At 37.8% G+C, this 25,427-nt stretch overlaps 1 protein-coding gene across 11 annotated transcripts in view; it reads right to left on the bottom strand.

Moving 5' to 3' along the window:
- The window catches only part of MLLT10 (MLLT10 histone lysine methyltransferase DOT1L cofactor), a 246,798-nt gene that overhangs the window by 67,289 nt on the left and 154,082 nt on the right, over positions 1-25,427 (bottom strand). For 7 of the 11 annotated variants that reach the window (XR_009531819.1, XM_060097691.1, XM_060097695.1 and 4 more), the window contains 4 exons: positions 13,073-13,325; positions 9,201-9,770; positions 1,520-1,564; positions 640-672 (listed from right to left, as the gene is read on the bottom strand). Coding sequence is in view for 10 of the 11 variants with exons in the window: in XM_060097691.1 (XP_059953674.1) it covers positions 640-672; positions 1,520-1,564; positions 9,201-9,770; positions 13,073-13,325 (901 nt within the window). In the remaining variant the exon portion in view is untranslated. The remainder of the gene's footprint in view (positions 1-639; positions 673-1,519; positions 1,565-9,200; positions 9,771-13,072; positions 13,326-25,427) is intronic. The other 4 variants (XM_060097698.1, XM_060097693.1, XM_060097694.1 and 1 more) reach the window with 4 other exon arrangements.

The raw sequence follows: 25,427 nt of genomic DNA, 5'->3' as shown, positions 1-25,427 counted from the left end.
TTAAGGAAGGTTCTTGGAACTGAAGAAACTACCACTTTTGCAAAAATAAACTCCATTATAATTATATCTTAAAAGTTAAAAAAATGGTAGCATTTGCCTTATATTCTGATTTCAGAACCTAATCCTTCAAAAGATGCAAGTCCCTGCAAAAACCTGGCCTCAAATTAGACATAATCTAAAAGGCTATCTTATGTTTATTCACTAAATGGAATAGAGAGATAGAATAATAAAACTATTATTATTATTTTAATCCTAAAAATAAAATTCACATTCCCAGTTGTGGAAGAAGCAGCAAATTCCTGATGTAGGTACCAATCACCAACTGCACTGGCAAGCCAGAGCTCATAAGAACTAGAAAAAACTATCTGCAAAAATAGAAAAATGACTTTCATAAAGGTAGAACAACACTATCATCATTTTGCCTTACAAAGAGACAGTAAAAGCCAAACTGATGAACTAAGTTGACCTATTATCCTCCTGTAGGCAACCCACAAAAAGTTTTCACTAAGGTGCTGAACAATTGATTCAGAGCTAGGTTTCACTTCATCAATAGAACATGCAAGCTTTCAATTGGGATTCTCTACAAAAGGCAACCTTTGTAATAAATGAACCACCAGAGAAGATTCTAATAAAACTTACCATTGTGTATTGCATTCAGCAACTCTGAGAAAGCTTTTAAGTAAGGAAAAAAGGACTTCAGGTTAAGATCATTCTCAAACACACAAAAGAAATACATAGGCATAGGCTGCATCAGTATAATAAAATCTCAGTAAGTCTACCTCGGATCATTGCTTAAATCATTAAAACTACAAGCTTGGCTCAGTCTTCACATGGTATAAATTTCTAGATATCGCATTTCACTTGCCAATATATTACCTACTAAATTTAAATAATATGTCAGATATACTGTCATAATGATGACCAATCTCCTTAGTAATAAATAAAGCTACTTTTAAAAAGACATTTAGTAGTCTAACTATGTAATGTCTTTCTGGCTGAAAGTCAGTATCTATAAGATGCAATTCTATATAGGTAAATCCACCTTTGGTCACACAACAGTATTTATTATAACAAAAAACCTCATTTTATCATCTAACCTGATCAAACATTCTCAATTCCTAGACTTTAGTATAACAGGCTCAAGATATGCAGAGGCCTAAGCAAAAAAGATATCTAATGCCAATATACAAATATTAACATTAAGATTAGTGAAAACCAGAAAAATTGAAAGTATTACTACATTGGGGAACAGAAGTCACAATTCTACAATGGAAGCACCATATTAAAAGGCCAGGAATCAACAAAATTTGGTCACAGTTTGACTATAATATGGATCCTGAACACAGGACAAAGCAGCAAGTTAAGCTACCTTTGTAGGAGAAAGAAATCTATTCAATTAAGAAGCAACTGCATTTTAGAAAATTAAAATTTAAAAGTTCAGAAGTGGCATAATATACTAGAAAAAGCACTAGAGTAGGAGTCAAGAAGTCTGGGTTATCAACCCAGTTAGACAACTTACTAGTTGTTGGACAAGCTCCATCATGCCGATACTGCATGGAAATTTCTGTTGGGAAGGAGGAGAAAGGAAATCAGCAAAGAAGTTGCCAGTGAGTTAAGAGCAGAAAAGAAACAGGCGAGAAAAACAGGAAAACATTCACCTAAAAGTCTAGCTGAGCAGGGCAAACAGAAATGCAAGAACAGAAATTATGAGCCAGTAATTGGGACATAAGGGGTAGGAGGACCAAACATGATGGCATTCTCACAAATCTTAACAGGACAGTGTAGAAATGTGTGTGCATGTATATGTGTGCAACGAATGAGGAAAAGACAGAAGGGCTTACAAATGAATCTGTATAACAAGCATTTAAGAATAAATGGATTCACTTCTATGAGGAAGTACAGCTAGGCAATGAGATAAACTAATGTGCTTTATATAATTCATTAGATGAGAACAGTGTATCAAACACATTTGAATGCTATGTTCAATTAGAAATTACAATTTAAGTATGAAAATTATTTAGTTTATATCTGAGCAGAAATCCATTATGACTTACATAACAATATAAAACTCATTAAGCTACACTCTGCTTACTTTCTTCTACCTTTCATTTTTGATGATGATAATGAATGAAAAGCCATTATTCTTATTCTTTTACTCCACCCAAATGAGGAGAACGAGCAGAGGGTGACATGGAGCAATAAAACACTGCTAAAAGCAAAATCTGCTCAGAAATGGGAAATAAATTTCCATATGACACTCCAAAGGAAAAGTAATCGATAAAACCAGTGCTAGGGCTTCCCTGGTGGCGCAGTGGTTGGGAGTCCGCCTGCTGATGCAGGGGACACGGGTTCGTGCCCTGGTCCGGGAGGATCCCACATGCCGCGGAGCGGCTGGGCCCGTGAGCCATGGCCGCTGGGCCTGCGCGTCCAGAGCCTGTGCTCCGCGACGGGAGAGGCCACAGTAGTGAGAGGCCCACGTACTGCAAACAAACAAACAAACCAACAAAAAAACCAGTGCTAAGGCTGTGACTCAGAAGCCCTGGCCTGGGAACTCCCTGGCGGTCCAGGGGTTAAGACTCTGCACTTCCACTGCAGGAGGAAAGGGTTCGATCCCTGGTTGGGGAACTAAGATACCGCAAGCCGCCGCAGGAAGCCGCAGGAATTCTCTGGCTATTACTTAACCAAAAACATGACCTCTAGGAACCGTGTGCATAGCAGAGCCTTCCAGGCAACCATCACTCACACATCTACCTCAGAACTCAAGTCTAATCATGGGCCCACTCTGAATAACTTGAAATTAAGAAGAAAGACAAAGCAAGGTAGAGGAAGCCAGCACTCACTTGCAATCACTGTAATGTTAAAAGAACTTGACATTAGATACTGTTAAAAAATCAAACACTTAGGCCAGTTTAGTGTAAGTCCTTTCTAGATGACCCTCGAAAATGAGCCATGGTGGGAGAATTCGCCACCTTAATGCTTCATTAACAAATGCAATACAAGTGAGATTTTAAAAGGCTATTAAAGAGACAGACATGTTACATTATAGAGAAATGGTAGTTGTTTGGAATGGTGCTAAAAAATAATCAAAGGACACTCATGCAGAAGGATTTTCTCAGTGGGGACAAAAAACTGGAATATGGCTATTCTGGCCTTTGATCTAGTATTTTTATAGAAAGACAGCCATGACATAGGGCCAGCAAGTTTTCAGATCATCAAAAGCCAAAACAAAATCAGGGGATTTTCTAAGAAAGCAAATTCCAAGGTATATCCTGGTCTTAGCAGCATCCAATATCCTTTATGATTTTCATTTATAATCCAATATAATCAATGTATATAAAATCATGAACCTGAGTCATTTAGATGTGAATTATGTTCACTAACTGTAACTACTCCTTCATCTACAGTACTGTGTTAGTAACTCTACTCTCATGAGTTTATTTGATTAATATTTTATCTATATGATTCCCTTACCTGTTTACAGAATCAGTCTATTTCTAATTAAAATATTTTATCAAAAAAAGACTTCTCAGTTTCACTTTACCAACATAAGTAGATATGACATAAACAGGGATACATTTAACAAGTTCCCTTTCATAGTTACACAGGCTCAAGTTAAACTTTCGTAACCTTCATATTTCAGGAGAAGCCAGAAGAAACTTCTATTGAGGCGATCTACTCATAGTAATAACTTGTCTTTGTGAAATCAGGAACAATTTAAGATTAAGTACCTAGTCTCACAACCAAAGGACCACCTTTCCAGAATCTCCTTTTATAGCATGTATCACCACTAAAGAATTCCATCACTGAAATAGATTTCAGATACCTTACCTGAGAAAGGTATAGCAGCATTCTATTAAAGAAGTAGAGACTGAGTTTAAAAAACAAAAACAAAAACCAGGGAACTGTATACTTTGAAAGGACAGAGCATGCCCAAAGAAAAGAAATTAATGTTAAACCACCATCATAATGAACATCAAACTTTTCTCAGAGAAAATAAGATGTTGATTTTTGTGAAGAAAAAATGCTAACTTTCACTTTACTAAATCATAAACTCTCCTAATGTGGTTGAGATAAAAAGGAAAACGGGGACTTCCCTGGTGGTGCAGTGGTTAAGAATCCTCCTGCCAATGCAGGGGACACGGGTTTGAGCCCTGGTCCGGGAAGATCCCACATGCCACGGAGCAACTAAGCCCATGCGCCACGACTACTGAGCCTACGCTCTAGAGACAAGAGAGCCACAATTACAGAAGCTCGTGCACCTAGAGCCCAAACACCAAAATGAAGAGGAGCCCCCACTTGCAGCAACTAGAGAAAGCCCGCGCACAGCAACGAAGACCCAACACAGCCAAAACCAAACAAATAAATAAATAAATAAAGGAAAATAGAAAAGGACAAATACAGCACGTCAACTCTTCCAAAATATTCAATGTTTTCAACATCTTAATTTTCAATGTTTCAAAAGATCAGGTGCCTGCTAAGAGCTCAAAAGAACATATGTAGGAAAGAATTCAATCAAAAGTTTAATATAATCTGTAAGCCAAAACTTACAACCTTTAGTAGCCACTTAAAACATTTTGTACAAGTCAGTATAAAAGAGTAGGTCATTTATCAGGATGTACTGTGATTTTAAAAAATCTTACAATACTAACCCTTGATCAGAAAAGTTTAGAGGTGTTTTCTGGGTTTCTATTCTGACTGGATCTAGGCCTCCTAGAATAAATATCTTGCTACATATGCTCTACTATAATTTGAACATGTCATGAGAGAATTTTGATTACTCTAAAATTCTTTTAACAGTAAGTTGCCAGAATTAAGTCCAGAATGCTAATTCTAGGAGAAAGACCACTAGCCTCAAAGTCTGATTTCTTCAGCCTGGCATTCAACTCTCCATAAACTCATCCTGCTCTATTTAATCAACATTACTTCTAACTATCCCACAAACACAAGCTTCTTGTTTCTATGAAGTTTACCCTTCAAATATACCTTTACTATCTTTTCTGATAATAATGTTGGCCTTCTTTTTCTGCCTACTCCAAAGTACAATTCAAATTTCATCTTGTCCATGGTCTTTACCAACTAATTATATATCCTAAAACTGGCCTGTAATACTATTGATACGTGAAAAGCTTTACAATAAATAATTTCACTTGCAATCTGGCAAAAACACTTGAAAGACAAGTACAAAATCACACAGGATGCTACTAAACACACGATAACATTCTCAGTGATTACTAATAGTATTCATTCTTTTTTTTGTTTTTTAACGTTTAGCATTTATTATGGTCAAAGCACTGTGCTGGCAGTGAGGAGACAGTAATGAACATGACAAACACAGCCCCTAACCTCCTGGAGCTAGGATTATAGTGCTTGTTACAGTCTAACCTTATAACTAACAGGTGTTTACAAGGTCACCTGCATTGTTATTTGCACATGAATCTTTAAAAGGGCATCATGAAAAACAATTCTTGATAACACGGTACAGATCTTCTCCTTCTGAGTTATTTATACAGGAGCGAGTTTTCTGCTTTTACAATTACTAAGTGCTTTCTCAATCTAAAATTAGTCCAAAGGAAAAATTAACATTTTGATACTAGTAGGAGGTACTATTGTTGCAAGTTAAATTATTGGCTCAAACTCTTTTGTTGATCCCATTGCTTAAAGCATGACTGACAGTATACTAGCAAGGTTTTACACCCTCATCAGCAAACATCCCTTGAATTTTATAATTAAGTGTCTCTGGAATCAAGGAAAATGCATAGTTCCACTACTTAGACCTGTGAGAATTCTGTTTCCTCTTCTATATAATGAGCGATAATACTTGATGCCTGTCAAGTGCTTAAGAGAGTGTGCAGCACATGCTAAGTTTCAACAGCAGTTAGCAATTCTTAACTTATGGTAAGAAGGCGTAATTCCTAAATACTCATGGCATTTAGCCAGCTTCTTCTAGATAAGAATAGACTTTTTAGTACTAAGCTTATCAGTGAGAGAGTGCTCTGATCTAGTCATAAAACTTTTATTAAAATGTGTAAGATTAAATAATATATTACACCTCAAATAGTTTTCAACAACTAATCTTATTCCCTAATTATGGCTTTAACAAGATATATACACTCTTCAGAGTGATTTTAAAACTCAAGTTTAAGGAAAAAAAATCCTGACAAGTCTAAATTTAAGTCATTTATTTTGGTGAAATAATATTTATGGGAATTTCCCCCTAAATTTCTGTCTACCTACTGGTGAGGTAAAAGGGATACAAATTCATATTTTTCTGCCACAAATGTACCACAAACATTGCCCTCACAAAGTAATCAGTGTGTAAAAAACATGATTTCCCACACCTAAAATTTCCCTAAATCAATAACAGCTAGGAAAATCTTTTAAAAATATAAATCAATAGTTTAAGTCCATTAAATTGAGGATGTGTGTTTCAAACGGCATCCAAATGCAATTTCTGAAATTCAGTGATTTTCAGACTATGCCCCTATGGACAGTATATTGGTGAGGATCTCTTTCATTAGAGCAAATTTAGGCCTAATTTTCTCAATATGTTACTCACCTGATTCCTGTGTCTCTTGCTAAAAATAAATATGAACTAAAATTTTTTCTGAGGAAATCTGTCTAAATTTATTTCTTGTAACTAGGGGCTATGGCTAACTGCTAAGCTCTTCTGATCTCAAAGGAAACATACTATATAAATAAAACGTATATTTAAGTGTGCAACATATTAAAATCTTTTCAATGAACTTATTTCTCACTGCAATTTATTACTTTTCCCCTCTAAAACAGTGGTTCTCAACCAAGGGCAATCCCCCCCCTCCCCAACCTGAACATTTTTCGACTGTCACTATGGGCAGGGGAGTCTTGGGTGCTATTGGCATTTAGTGGGTAAGGTTTTGGAATCCGGATAAACATCCTACAAGGAACAGGACAGCAACGCACAACAGAGAATTATCCCAATCAGAATGTCAATAGTGCTAAGACTGGGGAATCTTGCTCTCAACCATCTTTAATGCTACTAATGAAACAACCCTTCCATAGTTTCTATTCATTTCTCCAAAAAATTTGTCAAACAGGTCCACCACAGGCAAAGAAGCTAGTTATGAGAAATAAAAAGAGAAAGAAATCTCTGGCTGTGTGATCTTGGGCAACTTATTTTGTCTGTCTAAGCCTCAGTTTTATCAGCTGTAAAACAGGGGTATTAATAGCCCTTACTTCATAAAACTGCTCTCAAGATTAAACAAGTTAATAAGTATAAAGCACTTAACAGATGCTGGCACAAAACAAATGGTAGTTAATAGTTACTACTTTTCATATCTGACCTTTACACGTGCTCTTTTCTCCCTTATAATGGTTTTTCTTATGTTTACTTACTGAAATTAATGTCTGCACAACTATAAAAACAATCCAAAATTCTATATTTATATAATATGCGTGAACAACCTTCATTTAAATTCTATTTATTATTTTTCCATGCCATTTTCCACCTATCCTCTCTATCAACTAACAGAACTGATAAAACACATAATGGGTTTTTTTTAGCCAAAATTTCATCATTTCTACATTCAGAAATCTAAAATCAAAACATGGCTAAGGTTTACAATCAACACTTATTTAAAATCATCTCTCAAATTGAAGATGCAATTTAAAAGATAAATGTTGACATTTATCTAATATACACACTGTTAAAGTTTCTAAAAACACGAATCTTAAAATTTTTAAAAATTGAAAATAATATTCACATTACAAAGTATAGGTTAAAAAAGCATCCCAATGTGGTCACTAAGAACATATATAAATTCATTCATACTACAGTAAAGGTAATGGTAAAAAACTGGTAAACACAGTTGAAAACAAAAATGATATAAGTTATTTCAAATATCTCCTGAAATAAAATGTGATTTTTAAAGTCCATAAATTTAAATCATTTATCACTGATTAAAAAATACTCCAGATGGGGCCTCCCTGGTGGCGCAAGTGGTTGAGAGTCCGCCTGCCGATGCAGGGGATACGGGTTCGTGCCCCGGTCTGGGAGGATCCCATATGCCGCGGAGCGGCTGGGCCCGTGAGCCATGGCCGCTGAGCCTGTGCGTCCGGAGCCTGCGCGTCCGGAGCCTGTACCGCAAAAAAAAAAAAAAAAAAAAAATACTCCAGATGGAGTTAATTCAAGTAGAATTTGTGTGAGGAATTGTTGAGAAAATGAAGACTAACTGACGTGTAGGGAAAGGAAGCCCCCAAACAAATACCAATCAAAAACAGTGCAAAAACTCTCACATCTTAAATGTGAATTCTGAGTTGATTTTTAAAATACTATGCAAGTGAAGCAAAAACAAAAATGGGAAATTAATTCTAGGTGTTTTGTAAGAAATGAATGACCGGGGCTTCCCTCCTGGTCCAGTGGGTAAGACTCCGTGCTCCCAATGCAGGGGGCTGGAGTTCAATCCCTGGTCGAGGAACTAAGATCCCACATACCACAACTAAGCCCGTGTGCTGCAACTACTAAGTCCGTGCACTCTAGAGCCCAAGTGCCACAATTAGAGAAGCCCACGAGCCGCAATGAAGACCCTGCACAGCCTTAATTTTTAAAAGTAAATAAACATTCCTTAAAAAAAAGAAATGAATAACCAACAACTATTTAGCCTATATTAAGTAAAACTGGATTAGTGCCAAATGTCTTTTCCAAAGACCAAACTGTCCTCCTAAGATCGTAACACTTTTCATTAAGATAATTAAATGTCATTTAGCAACTCACAGTATTACCATAATGATAGTTTAAAATGAATTTGGGGGGACTTCCCTGGTGGCACAGTGGTTAGGAATCCACCTGCCAATGCAGGGAACACAGGTTCAAGCCCTGGTCCAGGAACATCCCACATGCCATGGAGCAATTAAGCCCGTGCGCCACAACTACTGAAGCCCACGCACCTAGAGCCCGTGCTCCGCAACGAGAAGCCACCGCAAAGAGAAGCCTGCACACTGCAACGAAGAGTAGCTCCTGCTCGCTACAACTAGAGAAAGCCCGTGCGCAGCAACAAAGACCCAATGCAGCCAAAAATAAATAAATTAATTAATTTTTAAAAATAAGATAAAATAAATTTGCTTGGTGGTGGTGACAGTGGCAGTGGCGGTGGGTGGGTGGGTGAGAGGGAGGGAGGCAGAGAGGGAGGGAGGGAGGGAGGGAGAAAACAAGGGGCCAAGCCTACCTGAACCAAGTGGAGAGGAGCCCACACTAAGACTCTGCACACTCCCATTCCTGAGCGGCGTGGGGGATTTCTGGAGACTAGAGCTGGTTACACTTCCTGCAGCTGACGCTACAGATGACGTTGGTGAAGCAGAAGAAACTGAGAGATGAGAGACATTCTCTTGACTTTTGTTTCCTTTGGGTCTACCAGGCCCATGCTTACTTTGCTTATTTCCTTTTCTTTTCTTTTCCTTTACAGTTTCTTCTTCTATGCCAGAAGTTTGAGCCCGCTTATATCCTGCTGTAGGAAGGCTGGAATTACCCAAATCTCCAGGTGAATTTTCAAAGCTTTTAGGCTGCGGAATAACAGCTGAGGTTGAAGGGAGACCAATTATGGAACTAAAACTATTTACCCCCCCTTCCTGGCTTCCAGACTCTCCTTTATGTACATCTTTGGTTGATGATGACTGTTGGGAGTGAGTGTAACTGTCATTACGCAGATCTGAGTCTGTAAAGCTCAAGAAATCCTGGGGAGACTGTACTGAACTTCCCGAAGATGATTTTACACTGCCTGGAGTTCCTGAAAAACTGCCTGTAGTGGGGGAAAAAAAAAAATGGGGTAGGAAAAGAAAAAATTGGATGCAAAAGTTCCCATGAGCAGTAGAAATGACACAATCATCAAAAAGAGAAGATGAAAAAAACTATAAAACTTAGGACATCAGTATGTAACAAAGCTAGATTTTTTTAAGGATTATTACTGAAATCAAGTTTATCTATAAAATTATGTTTTAAAAATACTTATTTTATAGTTATTAAATTGAATATTAACTCTTGAATTATAAGCTATTACTTGTACAATTACCAAGATATAAGATGTGCTTTATTTAACCTACCTTTTACCATGGCAGCATTCCTCCACTCTCCCCCAAATGCCTTGTGTATGCTTGAGGAAGGACCAAAGAAAAGCAAAGTCTCAAGGAGACTCTGAAATGACTATGACTGAACTCTGAATGGCTTTGGGAACTTCCTTTCTTGCAATTATTGAAGGTATGATTATAAATGTTCCCAACATACAATAAGATCCAAAAGATGTTGCTCAGGTCATAAGTTCTGAGTTTTAACTTCAAGATAATGTTGGTGAATGTTATCATTCAGTTATATCTACCCCACCAAAACATGGATTTGATATAATAATGATCATATGGAACCTAATCTATATAACTCACATTCTCCCAGTCCACCTCCCATGGAGATGCATAAAGAAAAGAAACCAACCACTTATATTCTGCTATTGCTTTTATGAAAGTAAAATCATAGGAGGGGCACCTCTCATGAGTCTCTCACAACTGCTTATTTTTTCCCCACTCTTTAAAGAATATTAGTGAGCCCACCGTGTCATTATGAGATATAAAAACCTCAAGGTTCTTATTTACCAGGTTAAAACTAATGGCTGGGATGAAACAAATTCGATCCACCATCCCACTTCATCAAACACTCTCACCACACTTGCCAAATGAAGTAACAAGTGTTTAGACTCAGTTTTGACCAACATCTATTGTGTTTCATAAAACTAAACTATGTCATTTTTTAACTAATGTCTTTAAGAAACAAAAGCTCAAAATAAAATGTTCTGTTGGCAGTGGAAAGGAAATTCCAAGCTAAGTGTTAAATTTGACTGCAGAGCACATTCGTAAGTAATCACACATAAATCTACCTAAATATTTACAAAGATATTTTTCCCTACACATAAGAAATAATTTCTTTTTACCTAAAGTCTCAAGGTTTTGGTTTTTAAATTTTAAGCTCTTCTAAAATGGCTCATTAAAAAAAATTAATAGTTCTAAAATTTAACTCCTTCAAGACAATATTTGCCTTATTAATTTACAAAATTACTGGTACCGACGTGACCATTTTCAGGCCATTTCTGTGTAAAAATATATATATACATATTAAGAAGCCATTTACATTACATCAATCATTTAAGGATAACTGCAATTTGCCACTTAATTAGCAGCTATAAAGAAGTTCTTTATTATCCATTCTGATCTGTCACCATCTGTTTTTTTTCTGCACATTTTTGTTTTTACAGCTGGTGTTAAAAGCTCACGACAGCATAGCAAATACTTTAAAACACTTAGTATACACAATATTTTAAATGTGTATTCTCTAAAATTCACATACTACCTGCAATTTAAAAAAAAAAAACCAATTACCTTAAATGCCCTACCTTTAAATTTCAACTTTTAAAACTTTTCAGGATATTACTTCAGATATAAAAACATAACACGTTCTCTACCATATCTTAACAGAAGCAGGGAAAGACTCTCCGATATTGTGAAGTTTAAGAAAATGAGAGCTCTCTTTTCTAAATGAATTAGTACTTCAAAGATAACATTAAAAACTCAAAAATGCAATTTTAGAAGTACAAAATAAGGTCTTAATTATACAGAAGAGATGACTGAATTCTGCTAATCACATTCAAAACGTGAATGAAGTTACATTAAAAATTAGTTTTACAGGAATTCCCTGGTGGTCCAGTGGTTAGGACTTGGCACTTTCACTGCCGTGGCCCACGTTTGATCCCTGGTCAGAGAACTAAGATCCCGAAACCCATGTGGCAAAAACAAACAAACAAACAAAAAAAAACCCAAAAACTACAGTTTTACTATTTGTTTTCCAAAGTATCGTAAAAATAATATATAGTAAATTTATTAAACATAAAACAGCAAATTTAGCATTTCTTTTCTACTTGTCTAATTTTTTGTTATATGAGGCAAAAAGAAAAAAGAAAAAAAATCTAGGACTTGAAAATCTTGAAGCCCAAAATAACTTAGTTTAAAAATATATGAATATACTTTTTAATGAAGAGGTCAGCAGACAAAGCTTCTCCCTACATATTCAAATTATGTCCTGGTAGATGCTGGGTATAATTTTTATTGTCAGCAAAAGCTTTAACAGGGTAAAGAAAAGGACAACTTTTTCCCTCATTTACTCCTAGGGGACAAAGGGCTGGGGTGGGGGTGAGGGAGAGGAGGCCTTTATTTTACTAAATATATTTGTCTCGAACAGTTTTAGCACTTACATTTCTCAACATATTTATTTCAAAATAAAAACCTAGAATATTGGGCTAACGTATTCTAAGGTTTAGCTGAGTTATTTTGTTCTCCATAAAACAGACTTGTCATATAAAACACAGAATGCCTAGTTAATTCTGAATATCAGTTAAACAACAAATTATTTTTCAGTATAAGTATGTCCCAAATAAATGCATGGGACACACACTGAAAAAAATAATTTGTTGTTTAACTAAAACTCAAAACTAGCTGGGCATCCTATACATACAGCAGCCATAATTACCAAAAGATAGGTAGGCTGAGCAAAATTCTACTTTCATCTTCAAGCTTTATAATAAATGCATTAATAATCAGCAAGTATTATTTACCGAGAAATATTTAGCTCCCCTAAAAATTACTGAGTACTTATTCACTTACTGAAAATGTATACCTTAACAGTTTTAGTGTTCAACTGGGAAAGACAAATAAAAACAATTTATAAATTAGAATGACTTTTCTGTTGAGCAGAAAGGAAAGGAAAACTCCAGCTTTCATTGTTTTTCTCCTCAGACTGAAACTTTATTCCACATCTATTTAAACATTAAAAAAATTACAGTTCAACTTTAGAAGCACAGGTCATAACACAAAAAGAAAGCAAAGTTCCCAGAAACATTTGAAGAAGGAATACTAGTCTTTGAAGTAATCTTACTATAGCATCTAATCATAAAATAATCTCTAATTATCCAATAGTTATAAGTAAAAGGTAAATTCTTTTATAAAACTTAACTACTATTGATCATCACAAGAACAAGTATTTCAACTAAAATATCATAATTAATACCTTGCTGGAAAGGACTAGCTGCTGATACAGTCGTTCCTGGATTTCTTCCACCAGGCTTTCTTCCCCTTTGACCTGAGCTGTGAGCTGAAGATTTCTTCCCTTTGCCCTCTGACCCTCTAGCCTCTGAAACATCTTTTGCACTAGTAGTGTGCGCAGAGACTTCCTGGAAATTTGCATTTGTAAATCGTGCTGCAGTATCTTCCAAGCGCTTCAATGATCCAGATATAGAGTTGCTGCTAGTGCTTGTATAAGTCTAACATTTTGATTGAGAAAGGAAGTAAAAGGAAAAAGAACTGATTACAATTTGGCTACAGGGGGGAAAAAAGATGGCACATTAATAATAAGTAATTATTGGACTTGAAAGATAAACATATGAAAGTTTCATTTATAAAAACATGTCAGTCTGCCTAAGAAAATCATGTAAGAACAATTTAGAGTCTGCTACAAATATTTCTTTTAAAAATGTAGATAATTTATAATATGACTGAGCATCAAATTGCAGCAATTAGTAAAAGTACATATTAGTTGTATTTATTAAGTGACACACAGTAAGCAATACAGAAGATACTTGTTTCTCAAGCAACATAATTTTCAACAAGAACAATCGACTTCTTAGACATGAAATTAAAATCAGCTTTAGTGTTCATCACTGAAAGGCAACAACTAGAGAGAAGTAAGGTACTACAATTTCACTACTGGACTATATCCACGATATTATACAGATCTAGCACAGGTCAGAGCAAGAATTTTTTAAAATCAGGTGAAGGCTGCTTTTCAAAAGAGAAATATTTAAAACCTTAAAACAGAAAAGATTTCTTCCCAGTATTAAGTTGAGGAAACAGTTACATTTTGCAGTTAAGATTTCTAAAAAAATTAAAAGTACAATTATACCATAAAATTGATTCACAATCACCCCCTATAATTAGTTATGGTAGGGAAACAAAACAAGATAAAGACAAATTTAAACAGTTTCCAGTTTTTAATAATCATTTTAATATAAGGTGCATGCAAATAATGACAAATTAAATGACTGTGAAAGTGTGATGCCAGATGTAAATTAATCAACGTTCTTTGAAATTAAAGATTTATATGGGGGCTTCCCTGGTGGCGCAGTGGTTGAGAATCTGCCTGCCAATGCAGGGGATACGGGTTCGAGCCCTGGTCTGGGAAGATCCCACATGCCACAGTTGTGGCCTGTGAGCCACAACTACTGAGCCTGTGCGTCTGGAGCCTATGCTCCACAACAAGAGAGACCGCGACAGTGAGAGGCCCGCGCACCGCGATGAAGAGTAGCCCCCGCTCGCCACAGCTAGAGAAAGCCCTGGCACAGAAACGAAGACCCAACAAACCCAAAAATAAATAAACAAATAAATAAATATATTTTTTTAAAAAAAAAGATCTATATGGTCCAAAGGGTCAGGGATTTTTGCTGCCATTGTTAAACTGGTGCCTGAACTATAACTAGCCCTAAATTTCTGTTGAATAAATAAATAATTTTCTAATACTTCTATCTGAAATCTCCAATGTAACACAAGGGAAAAATCTGAAAATATGCAAAACTGAAATCTGCCACATATTAACAACCACTCAGTACAAAACATCAGATAAATTTTAAAAACAAGAAAGTGACGATAAAAATCAGGTTTGTTAGCAAATCATTTTTAGCAAATCAGTGTTCAGAAAAAAGGAGTAAGAGGAAACTTCAACTGTTTTGAAAACCAAATCTTTACTACTACTTTTCTGCTACTTGCCCCGTGTTGCTGCCACACCCCACAGCATCTCACTGCCAAGAACAGATTTTCACCATCAAGTACAAGAAACATTATGATCTCATAAAAAATTAATCACTATTGTAATAAACTATAATCCACAAATAAGAAAAAAGTTTTCAAACTAAATTTCAGGAGAAAACACACTCCCATTTAACAAAACAATCATATTTAAGCTGATTAAACTTCATGGATGACTACCTTTCCCAGCCAGACAGGTCACTTTCAAAATCACCTGACACTTCACTTTTCCAATATTTTTTTCCAATAATTCAAGTTGATCCTGAGATTTTCCAACCCACTCATTTGACCCTAGTGAAGTTTAAAAGTCATCTAAAGAAAACACAATGGTGTTTTTCATTCAAGTACTCTATGTGTCAAATAAGGAAAAGGAGAGAAAACTGGGTAGAATACCAACAACAGAAATATGCTGTTTCCACTTAACAACCTAAATTAGGGTTGGTCAATTTTCCCAGTCATTTAATAGAATATACTTGCTTACCCCTGAAGTATAAATATGTCCATAAATCCAATGAAAACACGATATTTGGAAGAGAAGGTATTACAAAGAAAGCATTTAATGAAAATTAAACAAATTTCAGTGACCAAAGTCATATTAAATAAAACCATACATTTTATTTTTTACAAACCTCAACACCTTGTAAGTTTCAAAAAAAAAAACAAAAAAAACAAAAAAAAAACAAACTACAGGGACTTCCCTGGTGGCACAAGTGGTTAAGAATCCATCTGCCGGGCCTCCCTGGTGGCGCAGTGGTTAAGAGTCCGCCTGCCAATGCAGGGGATACGGGTTCGTGCCCTGGTCTGGGAGGATCCCATATGCCGCGGAGCGGCTGGGCCCGTGAGCCGTGGCCGCTGGGCCTGCGCATCCGGAGCCTGTGCTCCGCAACGGGAGAGGCCACAACAGTGAGAGGCCCGCATACCGCAAAAAGAAAAAAAAAAAAAAAGAATCCATCTGCCAATGCAGGGGACACGGGTTCAAGCCCTGGTCCCAGAAGATCCCACATTCCACAGAGCAACTAAGCCCGTGCACCACAACTACTGAGCCTGCGCTCTAGAGCCCGCACGCCACAACTACTGAAGCTCACATGCCTAGAGCTCATGCTCTGCAACAAGAGAAGCCACCGCAATGAGAAGCCCGCACACCACAACGAAGAGTAGCCCTCACTCACTGCAACTAGAGAAAGCCTGCATGCAGCAACAAAGACCCAACGCAGCCATAAATAAATAAATAAAATATACATAAAAAAATTTTAAAGATACCACAGGTTTCTTATTAAGAAAAAAAACAAAACATAACAAAAACAACTTTACCTAAAGATTCTAACAGTTAAATTTTTTTTTTTTTTTTTTTTTTTTTGCTGTATGCGGGCCTCTCATTGTTGTGGCCTCTCCCGTTGTGGAGCACAGGCTCCGGACGCGTAGGCTCAGCGGCCATGGCTCACGGGCCCAGCCGCTCCGCGGCATGTGGGATCCTCCCGGACCAGGGCACGAACCCGTGTCCCCTCCATCGGCAGGCGGACTCTCAACCACTGCGTCACCAGGTAAGCCCTAAAAAAAATTTTATACATGCCCCCAACATCACAAACCTGTTTCCTCAGTTTCACAATCTAAGTAACTCTCATAGCATTAGCATCTCATTGCTCTGAGAGCCACTATAGTGTTTAAAAATACATATTCATGTAAATTGACCATAAAATACAAACTAACTACATCAATTGGTACTCAACTAAGTAAAATACAGCCTTCCTTTTTTTCTTTTCCACTAGAGAGAAAACTGGATATCTGGCTATATTGATAGTCTTTAGAGAAGTGCATAAACACTTTGTGATTTACAGGCAACTTAATGAATCTTTAAAAATAGACATCTAGGGCTTCCCTGGTGGCGCAGTAGAAAGAAAGAAAGAAAAATATACACTCATGCTTCCAGCAGGGGAGGCAGAAAGGAACTATTCTAATATGCCAAGGTATTCTGTTCTTCTTAATAAGGCCTGTTATCAGGAGAATATATTTTACCAGAGCATAACCTGCTGGGGTTGTATCAGAGCCTCAAGTACGTGAAGGAAGGGAAATACCCAACTACAACCCCCACCAGTAACCTGTCCCAGCAAAGCAGGGTAGGGGGTGAGAATGACTTGAGAGGTTCACAGTCCAGGGGCACAGGCTCACCAAAAGACTGAGAACTAACCACAGGACTATAGAATGCTTCCTGTCCCTCTTACCATCACATTATTAAAGGCCTATTTACCACAGTTCCTTTTATCCAGTAAATCATATACATCTTTTAACAAAAAACTACAAGGCACACTAAGAGGCAAATACACCGTGTGAAGAGAACGAACAAACATCAGAACCAAAGACAGAGATGGCAGGACTGTGGGAATTACCAACCCAGAAATTTTTTAAACTATGATTAGTATGCTAAGGGTTTTAACGTAAAAAATAGACAGCATGCAACAGCAGATGGATACTGTAAGCAGAAAGAAATTCTAAGAAAAAATTAAAAAGGACTCTTTGAGATTAAAAAACCCATAATAAAAATGAAGAATTCCTTTGATGCGCTCATTAGTAGACTGGGCATGGCTATGGAAAGCATCTCAGAGCGAGAGGATATGAAAATAGAAACTTCCAAAAATGAAAAGCAAAGAGAAAAAGAAACTATGAAACAGAGAACAATATCCAAGAACCACAGGACAACTACAAAAGGTGTAACATAGGTGTAATGGGAATACGAGAAGGAAAAGAAAGGAACAGAGGCAATATTTGAAGCAATAATGACTAAGAATTTAACCAAATTAATGTCAGAAACCTAATGACAGATCTAGGAAGCTCTGAGAATACCAAGCAAGATAAATGCCAAAAAGCAAGCAAGCAAACAAAAACAACACCTAGGCATATCATATTCAAAATGCAGAAAATCAAAGATAAAAGAAAAAACACTCAAAGAAACCAGAAGGGGGGAAAGCCTTAACTACAAAGGAGCAAAGATAAGAATTACATCTGACTTCAGAAACAATGCAAACTAGGGAGTGATGTGAAATATTGAAAGTGTTGAGAGAAAAAAAACAACCTAGAATTCTGCACACTGCAAAATTATCCTGTAAGAGTGAAAGACAAAGACTTTCTCAGACAAACAAAAATTGAGGGAATTTGTTGCCAGTAGGACTGCCTTGCAAGAAATGTGAAAAGTTCTTCGGACAGAAGGAAAATGAAACAGGTCAGAAACGTGGATTTACATAAAAAATAGCATCAGAGAATGAATCAGTGAAGGTAAAATTAAACTTTGATTTTTTTAAATTCTTAATTGACCTTAACAGATAGCTTGCTCAATGATGTATTTGATTATATAGTTTTAGGCATTCATATGCTTATGTATGTTCATGTATAAGTGAAATGAATGACAGCATTGACAGAAAAGATGGGAGGGAGAAATTAGGAATATTTTGTTATTATAAGGTACTTGTGCTACCATGAAGCAGTATAGTGTTACTGAAAGGCGCCTTAGATACGCTATAAAGATATATTGCAAGCATGAGGGCAACCATGAAGGAAAACAAGTATAATTGATATATTAAGAAATGAAAAGAAAATGGAATCGTATAAAATGCTCAGTTAAAACCACAAAAGTTAGAAAACATGTGGAAGACAAAAACAGGAACAAAGACCAAGAACAGCAAATAAAAAAACAGTAACAAGTTTTGTAGATACTAACCTAACTGTATCAACAATCATCCTAAACATAAATGGTCTAAATATGCCAATTACAAGACAGAAATTGTCAGAGTGTATCAAAAAGCAAGACTCAGGTACAGTAAATATAGAGACACATCATGATTTAAAAAAAAAAAAGAGGGACTTCCCTGGTGGTCCAGTGGCTAAGACTCCACGCTCCCAATGCAGGGGGCCTGGGTTCGATCCCTGGTCAGGAAACTAGATCCCACATGCTGCAACTAAGAGTTCGCATGCCGCAGCTAAGACCCGGCACAGCCAAATAAATACATAAATAAATAAATAAATTTTTTAAAAAAAGAAATCAATGGATGGAAAAAGATATAACATGCTATCACTAATCTTAACAAGGCAAGAATAGCTGTATTTCAGGCAGAGTAGACTTCACAGCAAGGAAAGTTAACAGGGATAAACAGTGACATTATATAACAACAAAGGTATGAAGACTACAAGATGACACAACAATCCTTCATGTGTATGTGCCTAAAAACAAAACATTAAATACATGAGGCAGGGACTTCCCTGGTGGCACAGTAGCTCAGAAATGAAAGACGGAACTTTAACTACAGACCTCATGGACATTAAGGGATAATCAAGGAATTTTACACACCAAAAGAAACAGACAATCTGAACAGGCCTATATCTATTAAAGAAATTTAATTAATAATTAAGCACCCCACCAAAACACACAAAGCACCAGGACGAGATGGGTTCACTGGTAAATTCTACAAAATTCTTAAGGAAAAAAATTATACCAGTTCTCTACAACCTCTTCCAGAAAACAGAAGCAGAAGAAATAATTCCTAACTCACTCTATGAGGACAGCAATACTATATCAAAACAGACAAAGACATTATAAGAAAGAAAACACAGAATAATATCACTCATGAAATAGATGCAAAAATTCTCTACAAAGTATTGGCAAATCAAACCCAACAATGTATAAAAAGAATTATAGAGACCTTCAAGATGGCGGAGGGGTAAGATGTTGAGATCACCTTCCTCCCCATAAATACATCAGAAATACATCTACATGGGGAACAACTCCTACAGAACACCTACTGAACACTGGCAGAAGACCTCAGACCTCCCAAAAGGCAAGAAACTCCCCACGTACCTGGGTAGGGCAAAAGCAAAAAGAAAAAACAGAGACAAAAGAATAGGGACGGGACCTGCACCAGTGGGAGGGAGCCGTGAAGGAGGAAAGGTTTCCACACACTAGGAAGCCCCTTCATGGGTGGAGACTGCGGGTGGCGGAGGGGGGGAAGCTTCAAAGCCAAAGACGAGAGCGCAGCAACAGGGGTGCAGAGGGCAAAGTGGAGAGGCTGCCACACAGAGGATTGGTGGGGATCTGCACTCACCAGCCCGAGAGGCTTGTCTGCACACCCACCGGGGCGGGCGGGGGCTGGGAGCTGAGGCTCGGGCTTTGGAGGTCAGATTCCAGGGAGACGACTGGGGTTGGCTGCGTGAACACAGCCTGAAGGGGGCTAGTGCGCCATGGCTAGCCGGGAGGAAGTCCGGGAAAAAGTCTGGACCTGCCTAAGAGGCAAGATACCACTGTTTCGGGGTGCGCAAGGAGAGGGGATTCAGAGCACCGCCTAAACAAGCTCCAGAGATGGGCGCAAGCTGCCGCTATCAGCGAGGACACCAGAGATGGGCATGAGATGCCAAGGCTGCTGGTGCAGCCACCAAGAAGCCTGTGTGCAAGCACAGGTCACTACCCATACCTCCCCTCCCGGGAGCCTGTGCAGCCCACCACTGCCAGCATCCCGTGATCCAGGGAAAACTTCCCTGGAAGAACACACAGCGCGCCTCAGGCTGGTGCAACGTCATGCTGGCCTCTGCCGCCACAGGCTTGCCCCGCATTCTGTACCCTTCCCACGCCCCTGGCCTGAGTCAGCCAGAGCCCCCTAATCAGCTGCTCCATTAACCCTGTCCTGTCTGGATGGGGAACAGATGCCCTCAAGCGACCTACAGGCAGAGGCAGGGCCAAATCCAAAGCTGAACCCCGGGACCTACGAAGAATAGAAAGGGAAATTTCTCCCAGTAGCCTCAGGAGCAGCAGATTAAATCTCCACAATCAACTTACTGTACCTGCATCTGTGGAATACCTGAATAGACAACGAATCATCCCAAATGGAGGCGGTGGACTTTGGGAGCAACTGGAAACTTGGAGTTTGCTTTCTATATCTAATTTCTTTATGATTTTATGTTTATCTTAGTTTAATATTTAGACTTTATTATCACTGGTAGATTTGTTTACTGACTTGGTTCTCTCTTCTTTTTTTTAATATACAGATATATATTTTTTTCATTTTTCTCTTTTAGTGAGTGTGCAGGTGTATGCTTCTTTGTGTGATTCTGTCTGTATAGCTTTGCTTTTACCATTTGTCCTAGGGTTCAGTCTGTTTTTCTTTTTTTTCTTTTTTTTTTAAGTATACTTTTTAGCGCTTCTTATCATTGGTAGATTTGTTTATTGGTTTGGTTGCTCTCTTCTTTCTTTCTTTCTTAATGATTTCTAATTTTTTATTTTTAATAATTTTTTTATTTTAATAGCTTTATTTTTTTCTTTCTTTTTTTTCCTCCCTTTTCTTCTGAGCATGTGGCTGAAAGGGTCTTGGTGATCTGGCCAGGTGTCAGGCCGATGCCTCTGAGGTGGGAAAGCCAAGTTCAGGACACTGCTCCACCAAAGATCTCCCGGCTCCACATAATATCAAACAGCGAAAGCTCTCTCAGAGACCTCCATCTCAAAGCTAAGACCCAGCTCCACTCAACGACCAGCAAGCTACAGTGCTAGACACCCCATGCCAAACAACTAGCAAGACAAGAACACAGCCCCACCCATTAGCAGAGAGGCTGCCTAAAATCATAATAAGGTCACAGACAACCCAAAACACACCACCTGATGCGGTCCTGCCCACCACAAAGAAAAGATCCAGTCACATCCACCATAACACAGGCACCAGTCCCCTCCACCAGGAAGCCTACACAACCCACTGAACCAACCTTAGCCACTGGGGTCAGACACCAAAAACAACGGGAATTAAGAACCTATAGCCTGCGAAAAGGAGACCCCAAAGAGGAACACACAGCAGATGAAGGAGCAAGGTAAACCCCATCAAACCAAAGAAATGAAGAGGAAACAGGCAGTCTACCTGAAAAAGAATTCAGAGTAATGAAAGTAAAGATGATCCAAAATCTTGGAAACAGAATGGAGAAAATACAAGAAACATTTAACAAGGAACAAAAGAGCAAGCAAACAATGATGAACAACACTATAAATGAAATTAAAAATTCTCTAGAAGGAATCAATAGCAGAATAACTGAGGCAGAAGAACGGATAAGTGACCTGGAAGATAAAATAGTGGAAATAACTACCACAGAGCTGAATAAAGAAAAAAATAATGAACAGAAATGAGGACAGTCTGAGAGACCTCTGGGACAACATTAAATGCACCAACATTCAAATTACAGGGGTCCCAGAAGAAGAGGAAAAGAAAGGGACTGAGAAAATATTTGAAGAGATTATAGTTGAAAACTTCCCAAATATGGGAAAGGTAAGAGTCAATCAAGTCCAGGTAGCACAGAGACTCCTATACAGGATAAATCCAAGGAAAAACATTCCAAGACACATATTAATCAAACTATCAAAAATAAATACAAAGAAAAAACATTAAAAGCAGTAAGGGAAAAAAAACAAATAACATACAAGGGAATCCCCATAAGGTTAACAGCTGATCTTTCAGCAAAAACTCTGCAAGCCAGAAGGGAGTGGCGGGACATATTTAAAGTAATGAAAGGGAAAAACCTACAACCAAGATTACTCTACCCAGCAAAGATCTCGTTCGGATTTGACGGAGAAATTAAAACCTTTCCAGACAAGCAAAAGCTAAGAGAATTCAGGACCACCAAACCAGCTTTACAACAAATGCAAAAGGAACTTCTCTAGACAGAAAACACAAGAGAAGGAAAAGACCTACAAAAACAAACCCAAAACAATTAAGAAAATGGTCATAGAAAAATAAATACACATAACTACCTTAAATGTAAATGGATTAAATGCTCCAACAAAAAGATGTAGACTGGCTGAATGGATACAAAAACAAGACCCATCTATATGCTGTCTACAAGAGACCCACTTCAGGCCTAGGGACACATGCAGACTGAAAGTGAGGGGATGGGAAAAAGATATGCTGTGCAAATGGAAATCAAAAGCAAGCTGGGGGCCTCCCTGGTGGCGCAGTGGTTGAGAGTCCGCCTGCCGATGCAGGGGATACGGGTTCGTGCCCCGGTCTGGGAGGATCCCATATGCCGCGGAGCGGCTGGGCCCGTGAGCCATGGCCGCTGAGCCTGCGCGTCCGGAGCCTGCGCGTCCGGAGCCTGTGCTCCGCAACGGGAGAGGCCACAACAGTGAGAGGCCCGCATACCGAAAAAAAAAAAAAAAAAAAAAAAAAAAAGCAAGCTGGAGTAGCAACTCTCATATCAGGCTAAATAGAATAAAATAAAGACTATTACAAGAGACAAAGAAGGACACTACATAATGATCAAGCAATCAATGCAAGAAGAAAATATAACAATTGTAAATATTTATGCACCCAATATAGGAGAACCTCAATACATAAGGCAAATGCTAAGAGCCATAAAAGACGAAACTGACAGTAACAGGATAATAAGAGGGGAATTTAACATCCCACTTTCACCAATGGACAGATCATCCAAAATGAAAAACAACAAAGAAACACAAGCTTTAAATGATACATCACACAAGATGGACTTAATTGATATTTATAGGACATTCCATCTAAAAACAACAGAATACACTTTCTTCTCTAGAGCTCATGGAACATTCTGCAGGCTAGATCTTGGGTCACAAATCAAGGCTTGGTAAATTTAAGAAAACTGAAATTGTATCAAGTATCTATTCCAACCACAATGCTATGAGACTAGATATCAATTACAGGAACAAAATCTGTAAAAAATAAAAACACATGGAGGCTAAACAATATACTAAATAACCAAGAGATCACTGAAGAAATCAAAGAGGAAATCAAAAAATACCTAGAAACAAATGACAATGAAAACACAACGACCCAAAACCTATGGGATGCAGCAAAGGCAGTTCTAAGAGGGAAGTTTATAGCAATACAATCCTACCTCAGGAAACAAGAAACATCTCAAACAAACAACCTAAACTTACACCTAAAGCAACTAGAGAAAGAAGAACAAAAAAACCCCAAAGTTAGCAGAGGGAAAGAAATCAAAGATTAGATCAGAAATAAATGAAAAAGAAATGAAAGAAATGATAGCAAAGATGAATAAAACTAAAAGCTGGTTCTTTGAGTAGATAAAGAAAATTGATAAACCATTAGCCAAACTCATCAAGAAAAAAAGGGAAAAGACTCAAATCAATAGAATTAGAAATGAAAAAGGAGAAATAACAACTGACTCTGCAGAAATACAAAGGATCATGAGAGATTACTACAAGCAACTATATGCCAATAAAATGGACAACCTGGAAGAAATGGACAAATTCTTAGGAGAGCACAATCTTCCAAGACTGAACCAGGAAGAAATAGAAAATATAAAAAGACCCATCACAAGCACTGAAATTGAAACTGTAATTAAAAATATTCCAGGGGGCTTCCCTGGTGGCGCAGTGGTTGAGAGTCCGCCTGCTGATGCAGGGGACACAGGTTCGTGCCCTGGTCCAGGAAGATCCCACATGCCGCGGAGCAACTGGGATCGTGAGCCATGGCCACTGAGCCTGTGCGTCCGGAGCCTGTGCTCCGTAACGGGAGAGGCCACAACAGCGAGAGGCCCATGTACCACACACACAAAAAAAAAAAGAAAAAAAAAAATTCCAGGAAGCAAAAGCCCAGAACCAGATGGCTTCACAGGCAAATTCTATCAAACATTTAGAGAAGAGCTAATACCTATCCTTCTCAAACTCTTCCAAAATATAGCAGAGGGAGGAACACTGCCAAACTCATTCTATGAGGCCACCATCACCCGGATACCAAAACCAGACAAATATGTCACAAAGAAGGAAAACTACAGGCCAATATCACTGATGAACATAGATGAAACAATCCTCAACAAAATACTAGCAAACAGAATCCAACAGCACATTAAAAGGATCATACACCATGATCAAGTGGGGTTTATTCCAGGAATGCAAGGATTCTTCAATATACGCAAATCAATCAACGTGATACACCATATTAACAAACTGAAGGAGAAAAAGCATATGATGATCTCAAGAGATGCAGAAAAAGCTTTTGACAAAATTCAAAATCCATTTATGATAAAATAAAACCCTCCAGAAAGAAGGCATAGAGGGAACCTACCTCAACAGAATAAAGGCCATATATGACAAACCCACAGCCAACATCGTTCTCAATGGTGAAAAACTGAAACCATTTTCTCTACGATCAGGAACAAGACAAGGTTGTCCACTCTCACCATTATTCAACATAGTTTTGGAAGTTTTAGCCACAGCAATCAGAGAAGAAAAAGAAATAAAAGAAATCCAAATCGGAAAAGAAGTAAAGCTGTCACTGCTTGCAGATGACACGATACTATACATAGAGAATCCTAAAGATGCTACCAGAAAACTACTAGAGCTAATCAATGAATTTGGTAAAGTAGCTGGATACAAGATTAATGCACAGAAATCTCTTGCATTCCTATATACTAATGATGAAAAATCTGAAAGAAAAATTAAGGAAACACTCCCATTTACCACTGCAACAAAAAAGAATAAAATATCTAGGAATAAACCTACCTATGGAGACAAAAGACCTGTATGCAGAAAACGATGACACTGATGAAAGAAATTA

This window comes from Mesoplodon densirostris, chromosome 4, assembly GCF_025265405.1.
Source record: "Mesoplodon densirostris isolate mMesDen1 chromosome 4, mMesDen1 primary haplotype, whole genome shotgun sequence".
NCBI classification, from domain to species: domain Eukaryota; kingdom Metazoa; phylum Chordata; class Mammalia; order Artiodactyla; family Ziphiidae; genus Mesoplodon; species Mesoplodon densirostris.
This window is presented reverse-complemented; position numbering and strand designations above follow the sequence as displayed.